This window comes from Lineus longissimus, chromosome 9 (genome assembly GCF_910592395.1).
Source record: "Lineus longissimus chromosome 9, tnLinLong1.2, whole genome shotgun sequence".
In the NCBI taxonomy this organism is placed as follows: domain Eukaryota; kingdom Metazoa; phylum Nemertea; class Pilidiophora; order Heteronemertea; family Lineidae; genus Lineus; species Lineus longissimus.
The window spans coordinates 12982485-13005828 of record NC_088316.1 but is presented as its reverse complement, the minus strand read 5'-3'; the positions used below and the strand labels follow the sequence as shown (position 1 = coordinate 13005828).

Below are 23344 nucleotides of genomic sequence, written 5' to 3'. Positions count from 1 at the left end.
TTTAGGTATTTTGATAAACAATCAATAAAGACGGGGTGCGCGTACATAAACTGGCTGGTACCTGAACTAGTCTCGATCCGGCTTGACCCCGCACCGTGTATAAACGACTGTACGTTGACTTACATTAATATATTGATATAAGAAGTGATAAGCTGACCTACGTAAGATCAAGATAGTCCTTTGACTAGTCCAGCGAAAAGACAAAGTTGTTCGGTCATCAATTCATTTGCTTCTTAATTTGCAGTATCATTATTTCTACTATAAGATGCATTGGACAGTTTCTGAACGGATGCGTCGCAAATGACATTGGCTGAGAAATCTATCCGTGAATTGTCAGGTAACTCTCTGAAAGAAAGGGCTTTTTGCCTGGCAGCGCAGCGTTAGGACTTAGGTATAGGATCATTTCCCTTAAACGGATGACAATGTCTGGTGAGGCGAGGAAGGAGTACGGGACAACCGATGTACCACCTGAGGCGATTCTCCCGCCCAGACGCGCATGGAGATGGAGACGCGCATGGATTACCCCAGAAACCAAGGAGGATTTGACTGAAATATGCAAACTGTCCTTCACAATTGTGAGTATATACATAATTTCGCTTTAATAAACAAAGATAATGTTGATGAAATTGAAGATACTGGAGTTTTGTTCTATGTTTTTATTTTATGATATCTTATTCTGGTTATTTGTTGATTTTTGTATAAAGATTTCAGTTAGACCGGCTCTCATAGTATAGTCCTACAGCTGAGGCCTTCTCGTCTTATACAACCGATAAAATACACCGGTATACCTGCGTTGAGACAGTTGGGGTATCTTAAACTTGTTGTCAATCTTGTCAACACATAACCAGCAAGGCCTGCCTAACTGATATTTATAGGCCATCGATATTTATTTAGCCCAATTAGTATACGAGCACATTCAACTGATACATGTCAAGGTTAATCAATAATTTTGAAGTAAAATAAACATTGCTCACATCGGCCAAAAGTCCGAGAAGTCACCAGTTTCAGTCAAACAAAACATCGCTTGACTTGGTCTTTGCCAAGATCGTAGGGTAACGGTACTATAGAGTGGGTAGTAATTGATGATAAAAATAAAATACGAGAACCCTATAGTATAAGACAAATACAGTTTAGAATCATGACTAATTTATCGGACAAACCAGAGAAATCACGGAAGAAAGTTAACTCTCTTAGATTTCTGAGTTGACCATCACCAAGAATAGGTACGCTGTTCTCCTGCTTTTTTCAGAGTGATTAATGGTACTAATGATCTTTTGGAATAAAGGTCTGATTTTCTTATAAACAAACTTGGATGAGGTGGATTATTACGTAACAATCATGACCTTTAATTTGTTATTTCACACAGATCGCCATAAATGCAGCATCCAACCTCGTCAACCCCATTGCTCTGATGTTTGTCGGGCCTCTTGGAGTCGTGGAGCTGGATGGCGTGGGCTTGGCAACAACGGTGAGTTTGGTCGCTGAATGTTCCAATCTCCAAGCCTCATCATTTCTAACGATGGCCTGGTGTACTGATGCACTTTTGCTCAACAGCAAATTCTAGCTATCCTCTCATTGGGAGAATGTCAATGCTCCGCACAAGTCTAAAATGCTTCTGTGCGCTAAAATGCAGTATATGGTTGTTCCCATTTCTTGGAAGCAAATGTGGCAACATTGAATACTTCCGAGAACTCATTAGAACCTATAAACTGGTGCGTATACTCATGCTTTCCCAGTCGGACATGTTAGCGATCAAACAAGGCTCCTCAATACATTGACAGTAGGCCGATCGAGCTACTGCAAGGTCCGTGTAACCCGCTAGTCATTCGATCTGCGTCATGTCCGTTCACAGAACTGATCCTCGCATTGCACTTTGAGCAACCCGTGCCGTATCTAAATTAAACTTGCGCAGTAAACCCGGGCGCCTCTGGGCGACACCATGAACCAATCTTTCGCAGAAAGACGAAAACTTACACATATCGTGCGTTCATCTTTTAAGCTGTACAACATCACTGCCGAAGCTGTTACTGCCGGTATGACTTCAGCCAGCGACACCCTCTTCGCGCAGTCGTATGGGAGCAACAACAAGAGAAAAGTGGGGATCTATCTCCAGCAAGGTATCGTGTTACATTCGAAATTCTGGGGTCAGTGTCCACTCATTAGGCTCGAGCCCGCTGGCCACATTATCAACTTTGGTTCCAACTCAAGAGACGTTTCAGGCGAATTACGGTAGTTGTTCAAATGAATCAACGAAATATACAATTTGTATGTACATGTTTTTGTTTGTTGACGTGCCACTTCTACATGTCAGCTAGCCTCTGCGATGATACACTTTACATACAGTAGCACCAAACAGACTTGAAATTACGGTGAAAAGCTAACTAAAGTCATGGAACAAGGTTCGACATTTAAAACCATCTGCGACCCTGGAAGCAGACTCGGAGGGTCAGTCCTGACTTATCGTTTTATTTTTCAGGTCTGATGATCATTATGTTGTTCTTACTACCAACGTATGCGATCCACTTGAATGCTGAATCAATCCTTCTTCTGCTCGGACAGGACCGGCAGGTGGCCAAGTGAGTTGCTGCTGCACCCATACCCTCAGAATCGATATTGGTTTTTACGGCAGTTTACATGTAATGAAATTAAGAGTTGAACAGAACTTATTTTAGCAATCTGAAGGAAATAACTTCTCTTTGACATACACACAAAAACATACGTATACACAGAATAGTCTGATTTCAGTCATCTCTAAAACCCTCCCCTGTTTCTCCAGTAAACCATGTTTCCATCTATGGGTGTTCAACGCGTTCCTAGGAACTGTTGATTATTCTAAGCACTGCCAGTAAATGAGAATCATCGGTCTGATTGAAGACGTTTTTACAACTCGCCTCCTTCTCCAAACATGGTCCCTGCTACTTGCTCCTCGAGCGGCCTCCCTGACAGATGTTGTTACTTACCATGAGACTACGCATTAAAGCGCCGTCCTTCTCCGACCATGTCTTCTTCTCCTTACTCACCGCGCAGTTCATCTTGCGCCCATCTGCAGGATTTAGGAATTCAGCGATTTTCCCTTATCCTTTCAGAGTGACTGGAAGGTACTTGTATCTCACTATTCCTGGAATGTTCGTAAGTCACGACAACTATTCTTTCCTAGTTATCGGGCATTTCACAATTCTGTAACTAGTTCAAAAGCTTGAAATTGTACATTTCTTTATAAGATATCATTTTATCCATATCTTTTCAGTTCTTCTTTCTGTACAGAATCATGGCTTCTTACCTCCGAGCAGTGGTAAGTTTTTATCGCGGCTTTCTTCGAGAGATACATGTAATAGGACGTGGTAACTTGTTCTGGGATTTTTCCTCTGTTTATATGACAGAACTTCTGATTGTTGACCTTCTTCTCCAATCTTTACCATCATACCCTCAGTTCGTACGCCACGGAAAAATCGCCTGTTTGCTACAGGTCTTCGGCAGTTACCGATAGCCTCGAACTCAGTAACGTTGGCTTTGGCCAAAAGCCGCGGGAGTGTCTTTTTTACATCAATGGGCAGTTCTGCAGAATGTGACATGGCGTTTGGTCACGGGCATCGCCATTCGCAGGAAGCAGTCGATTTGAGGCCTGGTCTCGTCTGATTGAAATATCACTTGGGATCTGCTTGACCTGCAGAAGTCTGATGGGCACGTCGGGATGGTGTCTCTGTATACCGGTCAAACAATAAAGCGCTGGTCTAATGTTGCGATTTCTAATATCAAATGCAATTCATTACAGAACTATCTGGTTATATTGCTTATAGCTGGTGTTGCCGGGACTGCTGTCAATATTGGAGGCCACTACCTACTCGTCACTGTATATGAAATGGGAATAGAGTAAGTTCTGGCTCTCGTCCTCACATAATGTACGTGTTGTGAAGAGCCAGGAATTTTAGTGGCTTTCAAGGAACTAAAATTCCTGGCTCTTCACAACACGTACATTAACGAAGGAAATACTCAAGGGTCTGTCGGATGAGACTAAAAGCTGTGGTCCCTTGTACCTGCAGTGTCTATGCCAGGGCAAGTAAAAGATCCTACATAGGTGGACAGTAGCCTATAGTGGACTCCATACCTCCGGCAAAAATCCAATAGGGTTACGACTCCGGTAATGATATGATAATGCACATTCAGTACCTCTCACTTTGATTTGTTTGGTCGGAGAAGAGCCTTTCTCGGTATCCTTCGAAATTCGTGATTTTTAAACCTTTAAACCGAAAAACAAGGGATAGCGTGAAACGGCGGTACCATAGATTTTACGAAATTCTTCAAAATGGATGCTTATGGATTCAAGATTATCCAATTCGGCATTACAAAGCACATACTTTGAATAACATGCAGATATCTTTAGCTGGTCAAATTAGACAGAAATGACAGGTTATCATTCTTGGAAATTATCTGAAGAGTGTCTGAAAGCGTTCGGGACAAAAAAGTCACCTGTTAGGGTATTTTACTGCTCGTGCGCATATGCGGATGAGATCGTAGAAATTAGCAATCCGTAATGGTTGTCAAATTTTCCCACTTTCTTTTAACAAATGAAACAAAATCGAGAATATGCATTGTAGAACTACATTTATTTGGACAACTTTTTTTGACTATGTTGCCTAAAAGTCGGCATCAATGTATGTCAAATAATATCGTACTACTGAGCGCTGAGACAAGTTACAAGGTCTGATTGCTTATTTCAGGGGATCAGCGTACGTACAGGATATGACGTACTTCGTCATGTTCCTGGTACAGTTTTTATTCATAATGATCAAGAAGGTTTACAAGGACACTTGGTATGGTAGGTCAAATAATATCACGAATTGGTATCATAAAGTCGACAATCCTTTTTAAAATGAGTGTAATGCTCTTTATTACCATATAGAGAATCATTGGTTCATGCGATGTTTTAAGTACGGTACTTTATATACAGAACTGACCGCGCCCAATCAAATGAGTACAAATGTACGGTCAACCGACTGAACGCCGTGAAACTTGGTATCTCATTTTGAGACCTTACCCTTTCCTTACACTACACAAGTAGATTCTTACTCTAAATTCCCATGTTCTACACCTTGATTACAGGTTGGACGAAGGAATCGTTTCAAAACTGGGGCTACTTCCTCTATATCGGAATGGGAGGCTTCATCCTGTGGATGGTGGAGTGGATGGGAGTGGAGTGCGGCTCAATCTTCTCAGGCATCCTGGGCCAGAAGGATCTTGCCGCTCAAGCTGTACTCTTCCAGTTGTTTACAGTGTTGTACTCGGTAAGTAAAGAAAAATGTACCGTACTTTTTCTACCCGAAGCTGTTGACAAAAACCCCTTGAGGTCTGCAAGGTGCTCTTGAGTGAGTAGTTTGTAAAGCAACACCATGATGTGTATAACATCATGGTCGGCCTGTAATATCTAAAGCACTGCAGGTCCCAATGCTTGCTTGCATCGTCAATTTGGCAGCGTTCAGATTTCCTTCTCCTTCTTCTTCTTTTGCTCTTTCTTCGTCTTCTTCTTCGTCTTCTTCGCCTTCTCCTCCCCCTGCTGCTGCTGCTGCTGGTCCTCCTTCTCCTTCAACTTCGTCTTCCATTTCTTCTTCTTCTTCAGTGTCGTTTGTTAGTTGATGTAAGTCTTCCGTCCTGTGGTGGTCGTGCGAGGGGATGGTCTTCACAAGTCCTTCTTCGCCTTGTCATAGTAGAGGAATGTAGAATCCAAAAATACCTTCAATTCTCAGACATTCTATTATTTCAGTTCCCGTTTGGTTTCCTGATCGGTGGTAACGTTAGAATTGCCATGTTGCTTGGCTCTGGCGACGTAGAACGGACCAAGAAGAATGCCAAGTTATCTATCATGATTAACTGTACGTATTTGTTTATCAAATCCATATAGTCCACACGACGATGTGTCGACTTTATACGTGCTCATGTTTTATCTATAGTGACGGATGAACTGCACCAAGTAGGCCTACCCCTTGTTGTTAGCTTGTTCGGAAGAAGAAAGCTCTTTTAACGAAAATATTAGGAAAAAAAAACGTTGGGAATGCCGCCTTGTCCACACATGTTCCTTTCTTTATACTCACTTGGTAATCGGTGACGGTATCCAGCAAAGTCCTACTCTGGCAATATCTGAGTCCGTTAGTACATGCATATGTGCGCGAGTTTTAGGAGTACGGACCCATTCTCCATCTGTTTGAATGTTAAATTGTTTCGATTTCTCCGCTCAGCCTTGATTATCTTCAATGCGTATTTGATGAGAATGTCTTTTCCAGCCGCCTCCACGATATCCGTTTGTATTCTGCTGATAGCCTTGCGGTGGGAAATGCCAAAGATCTTTAGTAGCGACGCGGAAGTGATTGAAATGGCTGCCAATTTGATGCCCATCATGGCACTGCATTTGTTCATGGATGGCTCGAATGTGAGTTGCTGCCCGATCAGTGTTTTTGCCTTTTCTCCGGGTCAAAACTGAATCCCGATGTAGTCCATTCCAAATGTGTTAATTCGCCCCAGTTTCCAATAGTAGAATTAAAATTCTAAAATAACCCTTCGGTGTTCTGACATGGCTGAGTCGTTGCAAATAAGCACCTCGGGCGAGCAGATTTCGGCTTCTTTCATGAGACAATCTACCGGTCACATGGGTTTTCTTTTTTCTCAATTCCTGCTGTGCTTGTTATCTGTGCCAATGGCGTTTGAATCTAGAAATACATGATATATATGAAACTCTATCAACTTAATTCTTATTTAGGGCGGATTGTCCGGCATCTTGAGAGGGTGTGGTCGCCATATGACGGGCGTGGCAATCTCCCTATCCGAATATATCGTCCTTGCGATTCCCCTTAGTGTTGCTTTAATGCTTTATACACCGCTTAGAGTGGCGGGTAAGTATAGGTCTACTGCGAGTTCCAAAGACATTTTCCCTTACCTTTTGTTCATAGCAGGCAATTAGCTTGAGACTGTGTTCGTTAGTGATATTTGGCCGGATCGTTCGGAATCAAGGCTGAAGGCTAGAAGTCATCTTAAGTTTTGAGAAAACTGAGAAACCACAGTGGACCAAATGTCAGATAGTAATAGTACATGCAATAGTAAAGAGCGAAATGGATATTAACAGATCATTTCATTGCCCTGACAGTAGCATGGAGCAATAACATGACTTGCACTCCATATATCATTGCCCTACCGATTGTCGATGCTGAGTTAGATCAAAATGATTTCAGGGTTCTGGGTAGCGACATCTATTGCCCTCTTCTTCGGAAATTCCTTCTTCATCTGGTACATTTTCTTCATCCTCGACTGGAAAAAGGAGGGCGAAAAGGTAGGTTGCCATGGTCCCATTCTTCATCGATTCTACCGGCCGGTCGCCATCTTGGAGACCTGGTAGAAAACACCACATGTGTACATCACCCGTTGTGTGTGTATGCTGTGTACATGTATGTATACGTACGTCTACATCTGCATCAAATATTTTATCAGGTCTCGCATGTTGTTGTAAAGTAAGGTAACAAAGATGACGGACGGTCGATGAAATCGATGATTTATAGGTCAACCTGGCAACAAAGGAAATGTTCCCTTTGGTATTTAAGTGATGGTGAATTGAAGAAAGATTTTTAAAAAATCATTAACGCTGATGAAATTGCCAAGTTAAGTATGTCTAAAGTAAGAACCCTGGGGCCTGTAGCGTACCGAGATGGAAACATTAGCGATCCGCGGCACGGACAAACATACACGTAGAGCCTTAGAAATAAGATTCGAATTGAATCACGTCCGTTTTTCACCCATCCCCAGTCGAATGACACTAATTGTATGAATAATAGATCAAACGATTTCTTTCTAAGGCTCTGATCAACGCAGGTGTGGCCCCGGACACCGGAAGTGATCAATTAGTGGAAGAGGACACGGGAGAACACGTGACTACAGATTCTAACACAAGCACGAAAAGCTCATCAACTCTGGACATCGAAGCTGATTCGGAAACTCTTGGTGAGTGAATTTCTGTTTCAGTTTTGCTATTTTATCTTTCATTTAGACAAACGCTCTGGAGGCAGTTGAGTTGTTTCAAATTTCTGCGGTTTTGACGCCGCTATCATGGTAAGACAATGAAGTCATATGGGCCAAAGCACTTAGTAACTGATGCAGGTCACAGCAATGAGCAAAAGTTTAGCTTGAAGTTATAATGGGGCGGTGTGAACCAGAGTCTACTATAAACTTAAGTGACAATTCGGTCAAAAATGACTAAAGTGCATGAAGCAACCTCTGACACTGAATACTATTTTCTGAAAGAGGCTCATCGACATAGCGACAACCGTTTTCTCCGTATAGTTGGCCGCACTCCACTTTTCTTTTCTATGAAAAATCAGAAGTTAAAGGCCCAGACTGGACCCGATTTATCAAAATTTGAATGTCACTTAGTAAACTCTGATTCACACCGCCTCATATGTGAGCATCGCAAAGAGTCTCACGAAGTTGAACGCCACCAAAACCCAGCGTGGCGGGGAGAGCATCCATGTCAATCGTTTCTCTTCCTCCTCCGATTCGAGAGTTGATGTATCATGCATCATGTCATTCCAGGTCTCCTGAGCTACCGGGACCAAGCAAAGATGCAAACCGAGCTCCGCTGGCGGCAATTCCAGCGCATCCACCAACTCAACCTGAATCCTCATCTCTCCTTCGTTGACATCATTCCGAAGAAAAAACCACAAAAACCGATACATCTTGATGCCATGACATTACTCATGCGCAGAGGAGGTTTTGTTGGGGTAATGGTCACCATTTTGGGTATTTCAATTCTGACAAGGATTTTTCTTGCGCCGCCGGATTTCACCGCTATGACTCCACTGTGTTTGCCAGTGAATACTACACTTCCGCCGGAAGTGAATATGACGATGCCAATATGTAACTCTACCTCGATAATTTGAAATGACGGGTAAATTGGGGGAATCGACACGTTTCCTGTAACGAGTGACTCTTATTTGACAGCCGCGTTTTTTGTAACTGATGTCGGTGAACGCATTATCACGGTGTACAAATTGACCAGTGCTACATGTATACCTTCTGGAAGTAGACTCCATTGAACATTCGCTTGTTATGCAGGGTATTTTAATGAGAATCGGGTATTTTTTGGATCGGCTGTACCCATCGGATTTCGTTTATCAACAAAATCCTATGTTGAAGTTGTAGCCCAATGATAGTTGATCGGATCTTGATCAACTGGCGCACGCGATTACCTGAACAATCTGCGCCGTCATGTGACCGAATAAAGTACGCTTTGTTTTGGTGTCCGCCCCTAATGAAAGGGCCAGCCAGCAGGTTTTGGCGTCTGAGACACTCTTTACTTCCCAGCTCATGTCTCTGATGCCAGGCGCCTGGCGAGAACGCAGTTTGTACCCTCTATCTAACTAGCTGGAGGTTAACCAAACCGGCGGTCGCATGGGAACGAGCTACATGTGCCCTTGGACAACGAACCTTCGACCTTTCGTTCAAGAAGGCCATCTGGATCGGTGTATATAAGAATAGTTCATGCTCCTACATAAATGTACTTCACAATCACGTGTTGCATGTCACGATATATAAGCGTTGTCAAAATCGAACAAGTTCAAAGCGAAAACATCTGTCAACCTATTCGACCACAAACATTAATTTTCTTTCATTACGGCACCTTCACAGCGTCAATACGTGCTTCTTGGTGACAACACTAATTTGATCACTAGCCGGAGTTCTGAAATCTAATCGCAAATTCGTGCCTTACATGTAACTAGAATGTCTCATGAGCTGAGCGTTCGTGACTATTAAAACGGATATTCCAATGTTAGCCCAATTAGTTTTTATGCTTAGTTGAAGGGGAATTTGCCATAGTCTGGAACAAACCATGATCGTATCATATTACAGCAGTCTACAAAGCTGTGAAGGGGCAACGCATGGGCTAGAATAATGCGACGAAATTACCATATCGTATATAAGTCTACATGACATTGTACATGTTAACTGTATTTAATAGTGTTAGGATGTTTCCCGGGGGACTTTTTAAGATTTCCCAATGCAGGATCAAATACAGGTGGATGCAATACCTTCTACTATAGTATTCATGCGGCAGTCACGAAAATATTGGGGTCACTCGTGTCAACTATCACTACCTCATGGGGGACTTTTTAAGATTTCCCAATGCAGGATCAAATACAGGTGGATGCAATACCTTCGACTATAGTATTCCTGCGACAGTCACGAAAATATTGGCGTCACTCTTGTCAACTTATCACTCCCTCATACAAGCAAAAGGATCTTAACCTAAAAATATAACGGGCCAAATCAGGGTCCAGTTGTTCAAAGCAAGTTAAGCCACGAGCTCAGCGTAAATTTACCTTACTCAGTGCCATCTCCTTCAAAAGTCTTGTTGAAGTCAGAACTTAGATGCCAAGTTGTTTTGAACAACCAGAACCAATTTTGTTAAAGTTACAACGCAAAATTCACTTGAAGATTATCGCCGCGCGATAAGATGTTTTCGTACAAAGAAAAAACGTCAAATGGATTTGCTGCTACCACTTTTGACGTTTAAGTTCTCAATAACGGGTCCCATCATGATTTCCTCCCCTCAGGCATTGTTTCATATCAGCCTGTTTTCACGTCACCAAAATAGAGAGGTTCCGATTTTGATCAGAGAACGAGAATGAGTTGGGATATCGGGTTTCCAATCAGAAATGCAATGTTACCGGCGTCTTTCTTTAATTTCTTCAAGTTGATTTAAGTATTGATTAAAGATTACTTGACATTTGATATCTGGTATCTGGCCTAGAAACCAAAACATCTATTTTGTTACTAATATCGAACAATATACCCTACCGTTATGAGGTATCATCAATGCATTTTAGACATTTCCGAGTACGACTCGTCTTCCTCAAAAGCACCATCCTTTCTTAAACTCTAGTCATCCTTTAAGAAGGGACGTGCGTTCATGGACGACAAGATTTGTAGTACATGTACGTTAGAGTTGGTGGTAAAGTAGAGCCGCTGTTAACTCTGGTGGATCGAGCTTTCGACGTCAAAATGCCGCTGCATGGTTCAAATTCCACAGTGTGCGTAATACTCTGGGAAAGGCTCCTTGTCTAACTCGGTCAACGGGGACCGGCTAGAAATGGTTGTGGCGCTGCGGATTGTGAGTAGCTCATGAGTTCAGGATAAACCGGGGTCAAAGTGTGAAAGTCAGACCATAAACCCAACCCAGAGCGAAAAAGCCATACCAGGAGACGTAAATACTAAAAGAACTCCCAAAGTATTTGTAACGAGGTCTGTTTCGCATCTGTTACGAACATCGAAGTACGAACGCTTCACGAATTACGAGATCGCAACAAATGCCAAACCTCCCTAGCGTCGTATAAGCATATAAGGGTCCTCTTAGAATATGATCAACACGTTTTGTCACTGACACCCTGGCGTTAACTCAGGTTGACGTTATCTCCTTCAGTTACAATCTAAGTCAATTTGACTTAACGCCATGTTAAATACATTTTGTACATTTAATAACGCCAGCGTTGATTGAACAACCGCAGGCCCATGTTCCATTATCATCATCATCACGACGCTGATTAATACTTCGTGCGATTACGGGTTTTTCTTATTACAGCCGAGCAACCTGGCCACTTCAGATCTATATCTCTTGCCTCCCCCGATGCAATATAAATAAAAATTGACGGCATAGTTCCAGTCCCAGATGTGCGAAAGGGTCCAGACTTCCAAAAGACGCCTCCAGCGCCAATAATTTGTCTTTTCCTGGTATTGCTGGGCAATCGCTGGAATCTTTAATATCAAGTCGTATAATCTAGAAAATACGAGAGAAAAAAATAATTATGTTTAAAAAACAACATTGAACTACATGTAAAAGGCAAGTACCTCTTGAACATTTTGAATATTTTTGAATATATCTTTAAAAAGTTTCAGAGACTTTCACCTTAGTTTCTTCGTTGTCACTTATAATTTTAAATTTGTTTGAAAGACTCTGCTATTATATGAAGTGCAAAACTGCCCGATCTGCCAACAACTCGAAGGTTGGGGATCCTTGGTGAGTGGCCAGCAATGTAGCGCAGTTATTATCCTTAGGTCTTGTGCGAACTTCAGTGGACAAGTCAGAGAACTGCGGACGAAACTTTTGAAAATTAAGTGTTCGTGTTCTGTGAAAAGTCACAACAGATAGAAAAATTTATATGAAAATATCATTGGATGGTTCTATACAAAAGTCATCTGACCTGTATGGTAGGGACAATCCGACGTAAGCCGCGCAGACGATGACCAACATCCGGGTCAAATATCTCGTCTCCTTCTCCGAGCTCTTCTTGCCCTTCTCGTCCTGGCCCATCGCCTCTCTCTTGTTCGCTGCGGCCCTGATAGTGGCGATGATAAACACGTTGCAGATGACTATTATGATGAAGGGGATGACTGAGCCCACGCCGAGATGGTAGGCGAGAACGAGGAGTTCGTATTCTTCGTGGCCGGGGGAACTTACGACCAGTCCGTACCCTCCTGTTCAAGACATGGAAAAAAAATCAAGAAAATGGCGTCCAGTTATTTGTTCCATGAATATGTTTTCGATGCAAAGACCCAAATCTGGACCTTGCTGCGTTAATGATGATGATGGCGATGGTGATGATGATGATGATGATGATCATAATCATGATGTCACGTATACAAACTTTACCTTCTGTAATCGACAAGATACCGTGAGCTTTTGGATGAGGCAATAGTCGTTAGCCTATGAGTAGGGCGAGTACCCCCAAATTACCTTGGCCATGATTAACTTCTGCATGGGCACATTTTTACTCTGCGCAATATTTGAAAGGCGAATGCCAAAGTAAGCCTGGACTTACCAAGGTCTGCCTTATGAAAAATAAAGAAAATGTGCAAGTTTGCCCCTGAGACAAATATGGCACTGACAGTGATGACCTTCAGCGCTCTACTGACGGTGCATCTTGTCCGGGCCTCCATCGGATAGCGCACTGCGATCAGGCGGTCGACCGACATCTCCATGAGGACGAGCCCTGAGAGGATGGCGCCAGTATGGCTAAGGTAATAGAGAATTCTGAAAGTAGACAACACGTGCTACGTGCAATGTAAAAACAGAGAAAGCCAGCCCCGGGCAATGCCGGGCGATGCGGAGAGTAAGTTCCGGGAAAGCGGAAAGCTAGTTCCGGGGAAATCCAAGTCTTTCCATAATTATATTCGCTAGAGTATAATTATACAGTGTGTGGATTGAGAAATCTTCCTTTTTTACCTTGTGCACTCCATCCCCGCCAACATACAAACTAAATCTGTGAAAAGATTGTGAAAATGGAGTCCATGTACATGACGTTGGGCGGGGGGCATACATCTCCTTACCTTATACCAACCTGTCACCTACATGCATACATGTAAGACGTCATAAATAGAAATCTTAGAGACTTACTGCATCTGCAACTCCTCGGCCTTGGTGAAGAATATGACAAACGTACCACCAATGTTCTCCCCGATAGACAGGCTGTCGGCACAAGCCAGTGCAACCATATACACGCAAGTAGAGACTTTACGATTGTCCTTTTGTAGAGCCACCAATATCGACAGGAAGTTCCCTGGCAAACCAACGCCGGGAATGATGACCCAGACGTATCGGGTGAGCGTAAAGAACATCCCTTCAAGTTCCGTCCACTCAGTTGTCGGAAGGACGCTTCGATTCGTTGGCGAGGCGGCCATGGCCATTGCATTGATTAAGCCCCGCAAAGCAACCAAGTTCGTCTCTGTGGGTGAGGTGATTCCCTGAAGCAATACTCTACTCTAAAACTGGTCAACTCAGTTCTTGAAATAGTTGCCTTCTGGCTTATATTAAATATACCTCCCGACACATGAACAACGTCTATGTTAACAACGTATCTATTTTCTGCATAAAAAAACAGGTTATCCGCTTGGATTTTAATAACCGTTAGTGGTGTCTTCTTACATATCTTCTCAAATGAAATCAGAGTAGCGCATTTTCACCGAGATTATGTTACTCGGGAAGGAGTTTTTGTATTGGCAAAGCAGACAATGACATGGGTGCACCAGTACAACAATGATGGATATTACCTTACACTAGGTGATTGATACCTTTGGGATGCTTGAGGTCAATAGGGTACCTACGCTTTGTAATATTATACATAAGTCAATCCTGGTCTTGATTTTAGAATCCTGCATTAAAATAGTTTTGCATGATATTTACTACATGTGTAGGATCTACATGTATTTCGAGTATCATCACGCGTGTGCAGGGAGATGCACATTGCGGGACACCATTGAAAATTCAGTAATGGTGGTCAGTCTGCCTCAGGCTTGTCTAGATCAGCCACGTGTCGGGCGGACCTGAATCAATGAATCGGCTTTGGGATTTTACTGCGAGAATAGCCTCGATATCAAATGCGCCGATTCGAACGTAGTTTGGGGTTCAAGGGAGCACGTCCATCAATCTCGCCCCCAAATAGATTATATAAGGTTTAGATTGCCACAACACCATGGAACGAAGTGATTCTATCAAGATTTTGCCAGAACTGCGTACAAAGCCAATAAAAGGCTGAGGCAGGGCAATAGTCTGGTGACCTCTTGAATTCCCGCTGGACCCTTGAGTAGGTTCGCCCCCAAATCCATTAGCGAGATGATTTGGGATGGAAACTTAATTCTCTTGAGATACATGTAGAGGGAAAGCGCGGCGGCGGGTTGCAGGAGATTAGCCGTCTTCCAAGCATTTCGATCAGCAAAACTTAAGAGGATTCTTACCTCCGATCAAAGTGGATTCCGATGGATCTTAGCGTAACCAGACTAAGGATGGATAGATGAGTAACCAGCTCGTCCCTACGTTTAACCCTCCTCAGAAAGAAAATTACACTCGGGCAAAAGGGAATTACACTTCCAGTAAAACACACCTCAGAATGAGGAATGCCCGCGGGAAATGTTGTGCTCTCAGGGTGAAGACGCGTTGAACGCATCGTTTTCGAGGAAATCGTACTTATAATAATGAAAAACGGAGATCAGCCCGGTCGGAGAAGCCATATCTATGTCGTATCAGTAAGTTAGAAACCTTACTAAATCTCGGCTTGGTAAGTCTTCTTAATATCAGGCCGAGAAATTTGATTAAAAAAAGTGCGAGGTTATTCATTTAGGGATCGTGACGTATGAAAGCAAATGAACAATCTAGACCGATTGTAGATTACACCTTAGGAACGTGTTTTCGCGACATCTGGAGTTGGCACATTTTTGACAGACGGCGAAATTACGGTGGCAACGAATTTTTAACATGCTTAACCCCGTACTTTTAAAACAAATGCATAGCAAGTGGTGTGTCATTCTCCTGGGAGTATATAAATCAAGGCAGTCCGAAAAATGTCGAGCTGCTAACTTCGGAAGATTTGGTACAAACTGAATTTTTCCACATTTTAGGTAGTCATTGATAAAAGATGTTGGTACTGTCTTCAAGATGATTTCACGGCGCAGAGCATGCATTTTCATGTATAGCAATAATGCACACATTTAGCGTGGTACTCTTTAAGATTGTTCCGTACGAGATCTAAACCTTCCTACCAGTATATTCCTTCTGAGAACTCCCCCTAATTCTATCCTTGATCAGTTCATTAGCCCAGCTTTGCAAAGCTATGCTGATTATAGTATTTAATGAGACGGATATTGCGATTTAGAACTCAAATTAAGCCTTGCGGGCGTGGCAAAAACGTAATCAAGGCTCTCTCCTAGCCTCGTTTGATGAAGCTAAAATGGGTAAACACGGTTCATGTTGTTCGAGGGCTGTTTTTGTTGAGAAGGTTGATGTCTTTGACGCCGTTTACAAAACCAATTGCTGTATTTGAACAGGAAAACTTCATTCAAACATGGCTATTAAAATGCATTTTCCATCACCCAATTTTGCTTTTTTATGTTCAAATGGTGTAAATGGTGAAATTGGTAATCTTTTCGATCGATACTTCAGTCTGATAAACGGACATGTCAAACCCGCCGCCATAAAGCTCAAATCGTTGAATGCTTATTACCAGAATTTTTTCATTGAACTGCTTTGTCAATTTCAACCTAGCTGAACAAAGGCTCCAATAAATTTCATCTACTCAAACAGGATAAAACGTGATGCCGCATATCGTCTTCTCAACGTCCGATATGTAAATATTTGATTTACAAATTACTGGCTCCGAAATTGGATGTCAATCTTCCAATATCCTATAAAGTTTTGTAGTATATCTCATTAGAATTGATCGGAACTTCTTTTTGGAATAGTTGACACGGCTCTTGGTGCCCCTTCTTCGTGTGAGATCCGGGGAAAATGATTACACGTATAGTTTGGATAGGAGAATATCACTGACTCAGTTATGTCAGGAATGCAGTGTGGCTCTCCACGAATGCTATGAGTACCAGAACCATTGCAGTCATGCCATTCTGATTTCGCGGAGCCCTTGGCCGGGTTGAATGTCGCCAATGAATCTGGGTGGGATTCCAAATTCCTTTACAATTCCCGATTGGTATGTTGCGTTCCTGAACGATACAGTAATGTAAACAATTCTCATGATGATGATATTGTCAAATGTCTGATCTTTTTTCGGTCACCAGTAGGGCTAGCAGCTATACCATAGCGCCGTGTCCGTCGGCCGTGAACAATTTACAAAACTGTGTCCGGCTACATGACCGCTTACTATGAACTTAAACTTGAGAAACATGACACCCGAGTTCCGATGAGCTCTGGCACTGAATTTCAGTCCGGTCTGATTCTTCACTTGGCCACCAGGGGGCCAAAACTGAAAACGTAAACGTTAAATGTCATTTTACTTAATAAGCTTTAACTGAACATTCAAAGATTAAATTTTACGTACGAATGTCGTTGTATGTCTCCAGATCAATGTTAAAATCCGCATTGGAAAAAATCCTTTGCGCCTACCAAACTGAATGTTCCTATTTAAAGGTGGACGTGTTTGAGGGAATTCTGAGTGGTTTATTCACCTGTTGCCTGCAATCATTATTGCTCATTCAACATATTTGATGAATCCATTTGTCATGACAGCTGACCTCGGGAATGCAGGAAATATCAAAGGAGATATGTCAACACCTGTAGCACAAAATGGCGACAACACAGCTGGTGACACTGGCCCATTCTCAACGTATGGAAATGCATTCCATGAACAAGCAAATGGGTTTTTTAATACACTAGTACTATTTAAACTGTCATTTGAAGCATTTTGAATGGCCTAACTGCTGATGGGCGTGGTTTAAAGAGATGATTGTACCAGATGTCATGACATTTTCATTCCAATTGGATATCCTGCCTCTGTAGCGTAATGGATAACGCGCTGGACTTCTAATCCAGAGATTCTGGGTTCGAGTCCCAGCAGAGGTGGTTCTTTTACATTTTTTTTCCATGGTGTCTCTTGGTTTTTCTAAAATCATAAAATGGTTTCCTTCGAGACGAGGGTTGATTTGAACATATGAGAGCAACGGACGGCGTGATCTAGTGGCCAAGCATTTTTAAAGTAGGTTTAATGCCCAACAATTATGTGTTCGAAACCCGAAACTGACATATACATGTATGTTGCTTGCAATCTCGGACGAGCTGCATGGCCCTCCATTGCCACGTCCTTTGAATGAGACGTATGTCCACAGACGTAAAACCCTATTTCGCGGTACAGCCGACTACAGATTCGATAAGTCAAAGGGATTTAATGAATGTCTATCGTGCCGGCTAAATCAATCGTCTGCTAAATCTCACTTAATGGGTGAATAATGGCAGAGAAAATGCCTTTATTGGCTTAGGAGACCTGACTCTTAGCGAAAGGACTGAGTGATGCATTCTGTAACGAACGACGGGAGAAAGATAATTTAGAAAAGTTGCGCTGTAACTTACTGCGATCACTCTTGATTACGCAGAATCGCCGGGCGATAAGCCTGTGGCCGCCGCCATGGCCGTCACGTAACGTATTCACTTTGAATCAAATTATGTGATAGAAAAGTCTGTTCCAGCCGGCAAGCTGACAGGGGTCCACTCGTACAAGTAATTACTTACAAAGTAGCAATTAAGAGTATGTGACCGTCTCAGTCTCTCAATGTCCGCAGTAAATGCGATCAGAGAACATCTGTAACAAAAAAACCAAGGATACCTTCATCGTAAATGTCGCACCTTTCTTCTGACGAGCTCCCATTTCAATACTTTACTTTCCAATTGCTCGTTCGCAATAGCCTTCAGTGTTACCATAAGTCCTCTTCTACGAACGCCCCGGCACAGTAAGTAGGCCTACCTTCGGAGTGGTGGCTTTCAAAAGACCTTAGCTCTGACAATTTACCTTGAGCACAATCTTGTCCTGGTTCCTATAGGCGCCCATCCACTCCGCCTGGCGAACCGGCTTCAGCTGCAACTATCACTCGTCGGCACCGTACCGGCGTCAGTGCGCGAGATGCCGATATCAACGTCATTTGGACTTGCATTCTGCTCCATTTGATAACACGGGTTAGTTGCGAGGACTTGCACTATCCACTCAGCTGCGAGACCTGCGATAACGGAATTGACCTCAATGGCACCTTGAACTGTCTGTCGGGGAATTATACTTTTGACAACGCAGTTCAAAATGTCTCCGGAAAGTAAGTCGACACTTTTTTGGTGATTGGTTGTCATCCATGATGTTATATCTATAATCATAACAATCTAGTGTCATCGACGGAGGATGGGATGAGTTTTTTAAGGACATAAGTGATGATAAGCAGAAACTATCCGCTGTGATTTCATAAATGGTTCAGACTCTGGATTACGAGAAGAGATATTTTTCTTGGATCTAGTTGGTAAGTTTGATTCCATTCAAATATGTCTTTATATGTCTTGCAAATAAGTATTTTCTTTTTCATAATGCTATGTCCCCAAGAGTCTGATAGCGCGTATTTTACATGATATTGTATTAGGCCTACTTTCTTTGTTTTGTTTTTATACGGGAACTCCTTATACCAAAGTGTGATAAGTCGATCGCTTGAGTTATAAAGAAATTACGACGTTCAGAAATAAAAAATCCAGTGGCCTTTTAAAACCACCTTGCGTAGAGAGTATATTCGCTGACAAGTAGTAGTATTTTAATCCGGTTATCATTTCGCAATATAATGATCATTGATATTGCACATTTGAAACACTGCACATTTGAGACATGTGTCTCGTACAACAATTTTTAGAAAAACAAGGATTTTTTTCATTACCACTCACCATCCCAAGATTTTTCCTATTATAGCCGAATCCAATTTCAAAACTATTGATGACTATTTAATCCACTTGTTTTAACCACATTAAAAACATTTTTAGTTGCGGTCAATTCTCAGTTCATTACCAGGACGGGGATAACACACGTGAGCTGCTTCAGGCGATCAATAGAGTTATGATCAGTCTTTGATATTTTGTGATAAGATTCTTCGTAGCTCAAATTGAAAGATTATTATATTGACTACGTTATGAACATTTATTGAGCGAATCTTAAGCATTCGGCAACCTTCGCCTATCCTAATTTATGCTCGGAACTGGTCGTGACAACTGCTCGGCTTTACGGAAGTTACCGACATGTTGCTGGTCGAAGTGCATGAGAGTATAGGGAAGAGTAAGACTTTGGGGGAAAAAGAAGCAATGATAAACAGTGCTCGGCACTGCACGAGGATCACCTGGCAGACTCCCGACATTCAACTTGAACATCATTCGCTTGGCCTCGAGCAGAACTTGATAAGATACGCCTTCACTTGACTCATCAATTTTACTCTCGAACAAGCTTTCATGGATGAGAAGTAGTCTCAACAACAGCTCCTCGACCCGCCAAGTCTTTGACATAGCAGGAATTGTTCTTCAGATACTGGGATATTAGCTATACAGGCCATCGGGAGCCTGGGTATGCCTTTTAGCCTTTCTCGACACTCGGTTCTACCTCTCATCTCAGGCAACGAGATCCAATTACATTTCGACTACAACTCGCAGAAGTGTTCGCGATAAAAAATGAGGGGCTCTGAATGCGCTATCATCCTTTATCTCGTAAATTTTTGATTGCGGCTGTGAGCGATAAACGTCTTTATCAAAGAATGGCTAAGTGCTGAATAGTAGGGAAGACAGGCCATGACTTGGCATAAAAATGTTAGCTGGGTCGTACGAAGATCATGATATCATGAAGTGAGCCTTCTCGCCACGCAGATCAACTTGAGTTGGTGCAAAACTTTGGAGGCGGCAATAAAAAGATTCACCAACTTGCTGATCACTAAAAGCATACCTCCAACCTTTCTCCTTTCTTCTTTAAGTCAACGATATCCAATTACTAATCCATCAACCCGAATCAAAACAATTTGGTGGATAACCAAACTGGATCTGAAGAAGACACTATGTCTCTTTCGGGGTGAGGTTGTTAACACGAGTAAAAGCTGTTAAAAAAGGTACATGTATCACCAGGGTATTTCGGAACAAAAGGCAAAGCTTATCAAAAGCTGGCTTCAATCCGGATTCAACACACACACGATCATGTTAAACATTTTTAAGGTGTGGTTTAAAAAACATCCAAGCTCGTGGCGCATTCAAATCGACGTCAGTTAATGTGATATTTGCCGGAAATAATGATAAAAAATACTTGTTTAGCAATCTCCCCATCATTTTCTCCCCTAATGCGACGAACTCCAATTACAGCCAAATTTAAGATTGCACGAACTGTTATCGTCTTACATCTTCTTGTCAATGTACGGAGTTTGCCGTACAAGAATCATCGCCAAGGTTGGTCGCCTTTTTTCTTCAAACATGGATCCTGTGGCTTTTATGCAGAGCTTGCAGTTGGTACACTGTCTCGGCTTAACTGGCGTACGTGTAAGGTGATGCTCGGGGTTATTCAACTTGTTTAATCTTAGAGTAACCAACGCGGTTTAATTTAGCATGCCTTTAACGTTTTCGGCAGCGGAAATTAGCCCAAACAAGACACGAGAAAGGAAATTAGAAATTCCTCTAGCAGCGATGACGGGATGTAGTTAAGTGAGACGTCATTAGAAAATACTTTGGCACGTTTGGGAGGAAAGTTATTTGGTGAAAGGTAATTTATGATGAGGGAATTGGCAATCACAGGAATTCTGAGGACTTCGGTAAAGAGACATGGTTTCTCTCTCACATGGCGCATCATTCTAAGTGTTGTTCGTAATGAGAATCGGTTACCAATAAAAATAGTATGATTGCTTTGAAGCGTTTTGGGACACCTGCTTGATGGCTTATTACCTTTGCCACTATAGCTAATTTTAAGATACAATGTAAAAACTGGCTTCAAGGTCTTCGTTCAGTTTGTCATATACACTGATGTATGCCGAACGTGTACATAACAATTATTTGTGTTTCCTGGCTTTGGCGATGCTTGAATTTGTATCAACAGCTCGTGACTGGTCCAACAAGTTGCAGCAGGACCTTCCGAATTCTCACAGGTAATTCTCTCTTTTGTGCTTTCCGCAGCATTGTCTGTCCGCTGGTCGCCTTTTTCCTATCCTAGCAAAGGAGCTCAGACAGCGAGGTTTAGAGAGGATACAATATTTTACTCCAAGACCTAACAGAGGGTAGTACTCCCCCCCCCCCCGTTATATAGGATAGGCTTATGTTAAGATGTTATAAATATGTAGAGTAAACCTGATGGTAAGCTAGCCTCGCAGAGATCGAACGCTAGAAAAGAATAGGAATAACGGCTAAGTGAAAAAGCGGTGTCCCTCCGACACCGTAATGACTATCGGCCTTGCTAAATGTAAGGTTTTCCCTGCGGAGATTCCGTCCAAACAGATATAAATGTTGACAACTGACTGATTGCTTTGGGGACCACTGGGGCAGCTGCGGTGCGACTGATCACCTAATGCAGATAACTAGATATTAGGTCAAACCCCAATCGTGTCCAGACCGCTCCAATATATCTGCAATCCGAATGCCATTGGGATTAAAGCTTTTTTTAACCTTTAGAATACAAATACAAGTGAGAAAATCACTAAAGAATTTGAATCATTTTCTTTTAAGAGCACTCGATACCGGCTTTTAAAACATTTTCGATTTGTCGTGTTGATAGCTTATACCGCTGTAGTAGCGTTTTTGAGATGTTTCCGCTTCTGAGTGTTTTCCCGCATTGTTTGGGAACGCTGAGAGAAAATTGACGCGTATCTTTTGTGTCCCCCCCCCCCCCATTTAAAAGTCATGGTCTCTCCAACTGTCTAATGTATGGAAAAAATGAAATATTGGGAACAAAAATGAAATCATATGTACTAGACAGAACACAGTCACAAAAACGATATGAAAATCAGCACCGTTCTCAGAGGACACATAAACATTATTCAAAATCAAATATTAGCCACAAGCCTCACGACGTTGCTTCCGCTATTTATAACAGTCATCAAATAAAATGGGAACCGTTAGCACCACACAATGAGCTAATAAATTACCTGTTTAAGCAGAATTTGCTGATTAGCTTATTTCTTTGTACGCATAGGATCACGTGGAGAATGTGCACCACATTTCCCGAGGGAATTTCTCGGTTTGCCTCGATTCGAGGTAAGAATATCGGAAATTGTCATCCGTATTGCCGAGGACATCTTGCTAACCTACATGTTTAAACATAAAATGATAACATTTTGCATAAAAAAATTGGATGATTCAAAAGTACAAGACAGTGTACTAACATTTGGAGATCATCCGATAACGAAGAGCTGTGAAATCAAGCGTTTCGCAGATTTGAAGCAGCTATTTATTGTAAACCATCGTAGTGATGATCCTGAGCCAAGTTACGGCTGAACTCAAAACTTTTTGTTCTGCCTCTTTTTTCTCGCGTTTGAATGACTATACAGTTCTTAAATCTCGTTTCTTTGCAAACGTTTTAATGGGATCGCAAAATAGATGTATTTGTCGGTCATCTAATTGTGATTTCGAGCGATATTTTAGCAATTTCTCAGTTTGAGTTAGCAAGATGACGTCGGGATTAGGGATAACATTTCCAGGAAATCCTACCTTGGCTCGAAATGACCCGAACCGGGGAATGCCCTCGGGAAATATGTTGCCGGTTCTCCAGAATGAGGATGTAAAGATAATGTTGTGGCCATTTGCTATCAGTGAGTTTATCAGGCAATTTACTCCCAACTGGTGTGATAGATTGATACCTTCAGTACATGTTTGACCTCACTAAATACGAGAGAACATAAATCATTGTTTGCCACAGTTCGATTCATTTGTGCTGCTCACTGAAATTGCCTTGAGCCGAAGACCAATAACGTTGGCCAGGCATGATGTACGGCACCGTATTTTCTAATCCCGTCGCCACTGAATTTATGGGTGCGTGGTGGCCTGGTAGTTTGTGTTCTGTGT

General features: G+C 42.2%; 2 protein-coding genes and 1 non-coding gene across 3 annotated transcripts; 2 read left to right on the top strand and 1 right to left on the bottom strand.

Moving 5' to 3' along the window:
• Positions 1-184: 184 nt before the first annotated feature.
• On the top strand, positions 185-11615 carry LOC135493759 (multidrug and toxin extrusion protein 1-like). Its single transcript, XM_064781309.1, has 15 exons — positions 185-575; positions 1367-1468; positions 2000-2117; positions 2477-2576; positions 3087-3129; positions 3248-3292; positions 3773-3870; positions 4719-4816; positions 5101-5282; positions 5759-5867; positions 6276-6421; positions 6749-6881; positions 7218-7315; positions 7836-7980; positions 8569-11615. The coding sequence occupies exons 1-15, from the start codon at positions 417-419 to the stop codon at positions 8913-8915; spliced, it is 1923 nt and encodes a 640-aa protein (XP_064637379.1). The 5' UTR covers positions 185-416; the 3' UTR covers positions 8916-11615.
• Positions 11593-13794, bottom strand: LOC135493760 (cysteinyl leukotriene receptor 1-like). Its single transcript, XM_064781310.1, has 4 exons — positions 13427-13794; positions 12852-13063; positions 12234-12507; positions 11593-11809 (listed from the first exon to the last, which is right to left on the bottom strand). Exons 1-4 carry the CDS (start codon positions 13714-13716, stop codon positions 11593-11595), a joined length of 993 nt encoding a protein of 330 aa, XP_064637380.1. The 5' UTR covers positions 13717-13794.
• A 3507-nt stretch (positions 13795-17301) lies between these two features.
• On the top strand, positions 17302-17374 carry Trnar-ucu (transfer RNA arginine (anticodon UCU)). The gene has a single exon. It is a non-coding gene; the product is annotated as a tRNA-Arg (tRNA).
• The last annotated feature ends 5970 nt before the right edge of the window (positions 17375-23344 follow it).

What these genes read in the sequence shown, in the direction of transcription:
- LOC135493759 (XM_064781309.1), top strand. Translation starts at nt 417, where the DNA reads ATGACAATGTCTGGTGAGGCGAGGAAGGAGTACGGGACAACCGATGTA. An exon ending in CTTCTTACCTCCGAGCAGTG is followed by an intron (nt 3,293 to 3,772) that starts GTAAGTTTTTAT and finishes AATTCATTACAG; the next exon opens with AACTATCTGGTTATATTGCT. An exon ending in TTACAAGGACACTTGGTATG is followed by an intron (nt 4,817 to 5,100) that starts GTAGGTCAAATA and finishes CCTTGATTACAG; the next exon opens with GTTGGACGAAGGAATCGTTT.
- LOC135493760 (XM_064781310.1), bottom strand. Translation starts at nt 13,716, where the DNA reads ATGGCCATGGCCGCCTCGCCAACGAATCGAAGCGTCCTTCCGACAACT. An exon ending in TTTTCATAAGGCAGACCTTG is followed by an intron (nt 12,508 to 12,851) that starts GTAAGTCCAGGC and finishes TGTCTTGAACAG; the next exon opens with GAGGGTACGGACTGGTCGTA. An exon ending in GGATTGTCCCTACCATACAG is followed by an intron (nt 11,810 to 12,233) that starts GTCAGATGACTT and finishes CGTATTTTCTAG; the next exon opens with ATTATACGACTTGATATTAA.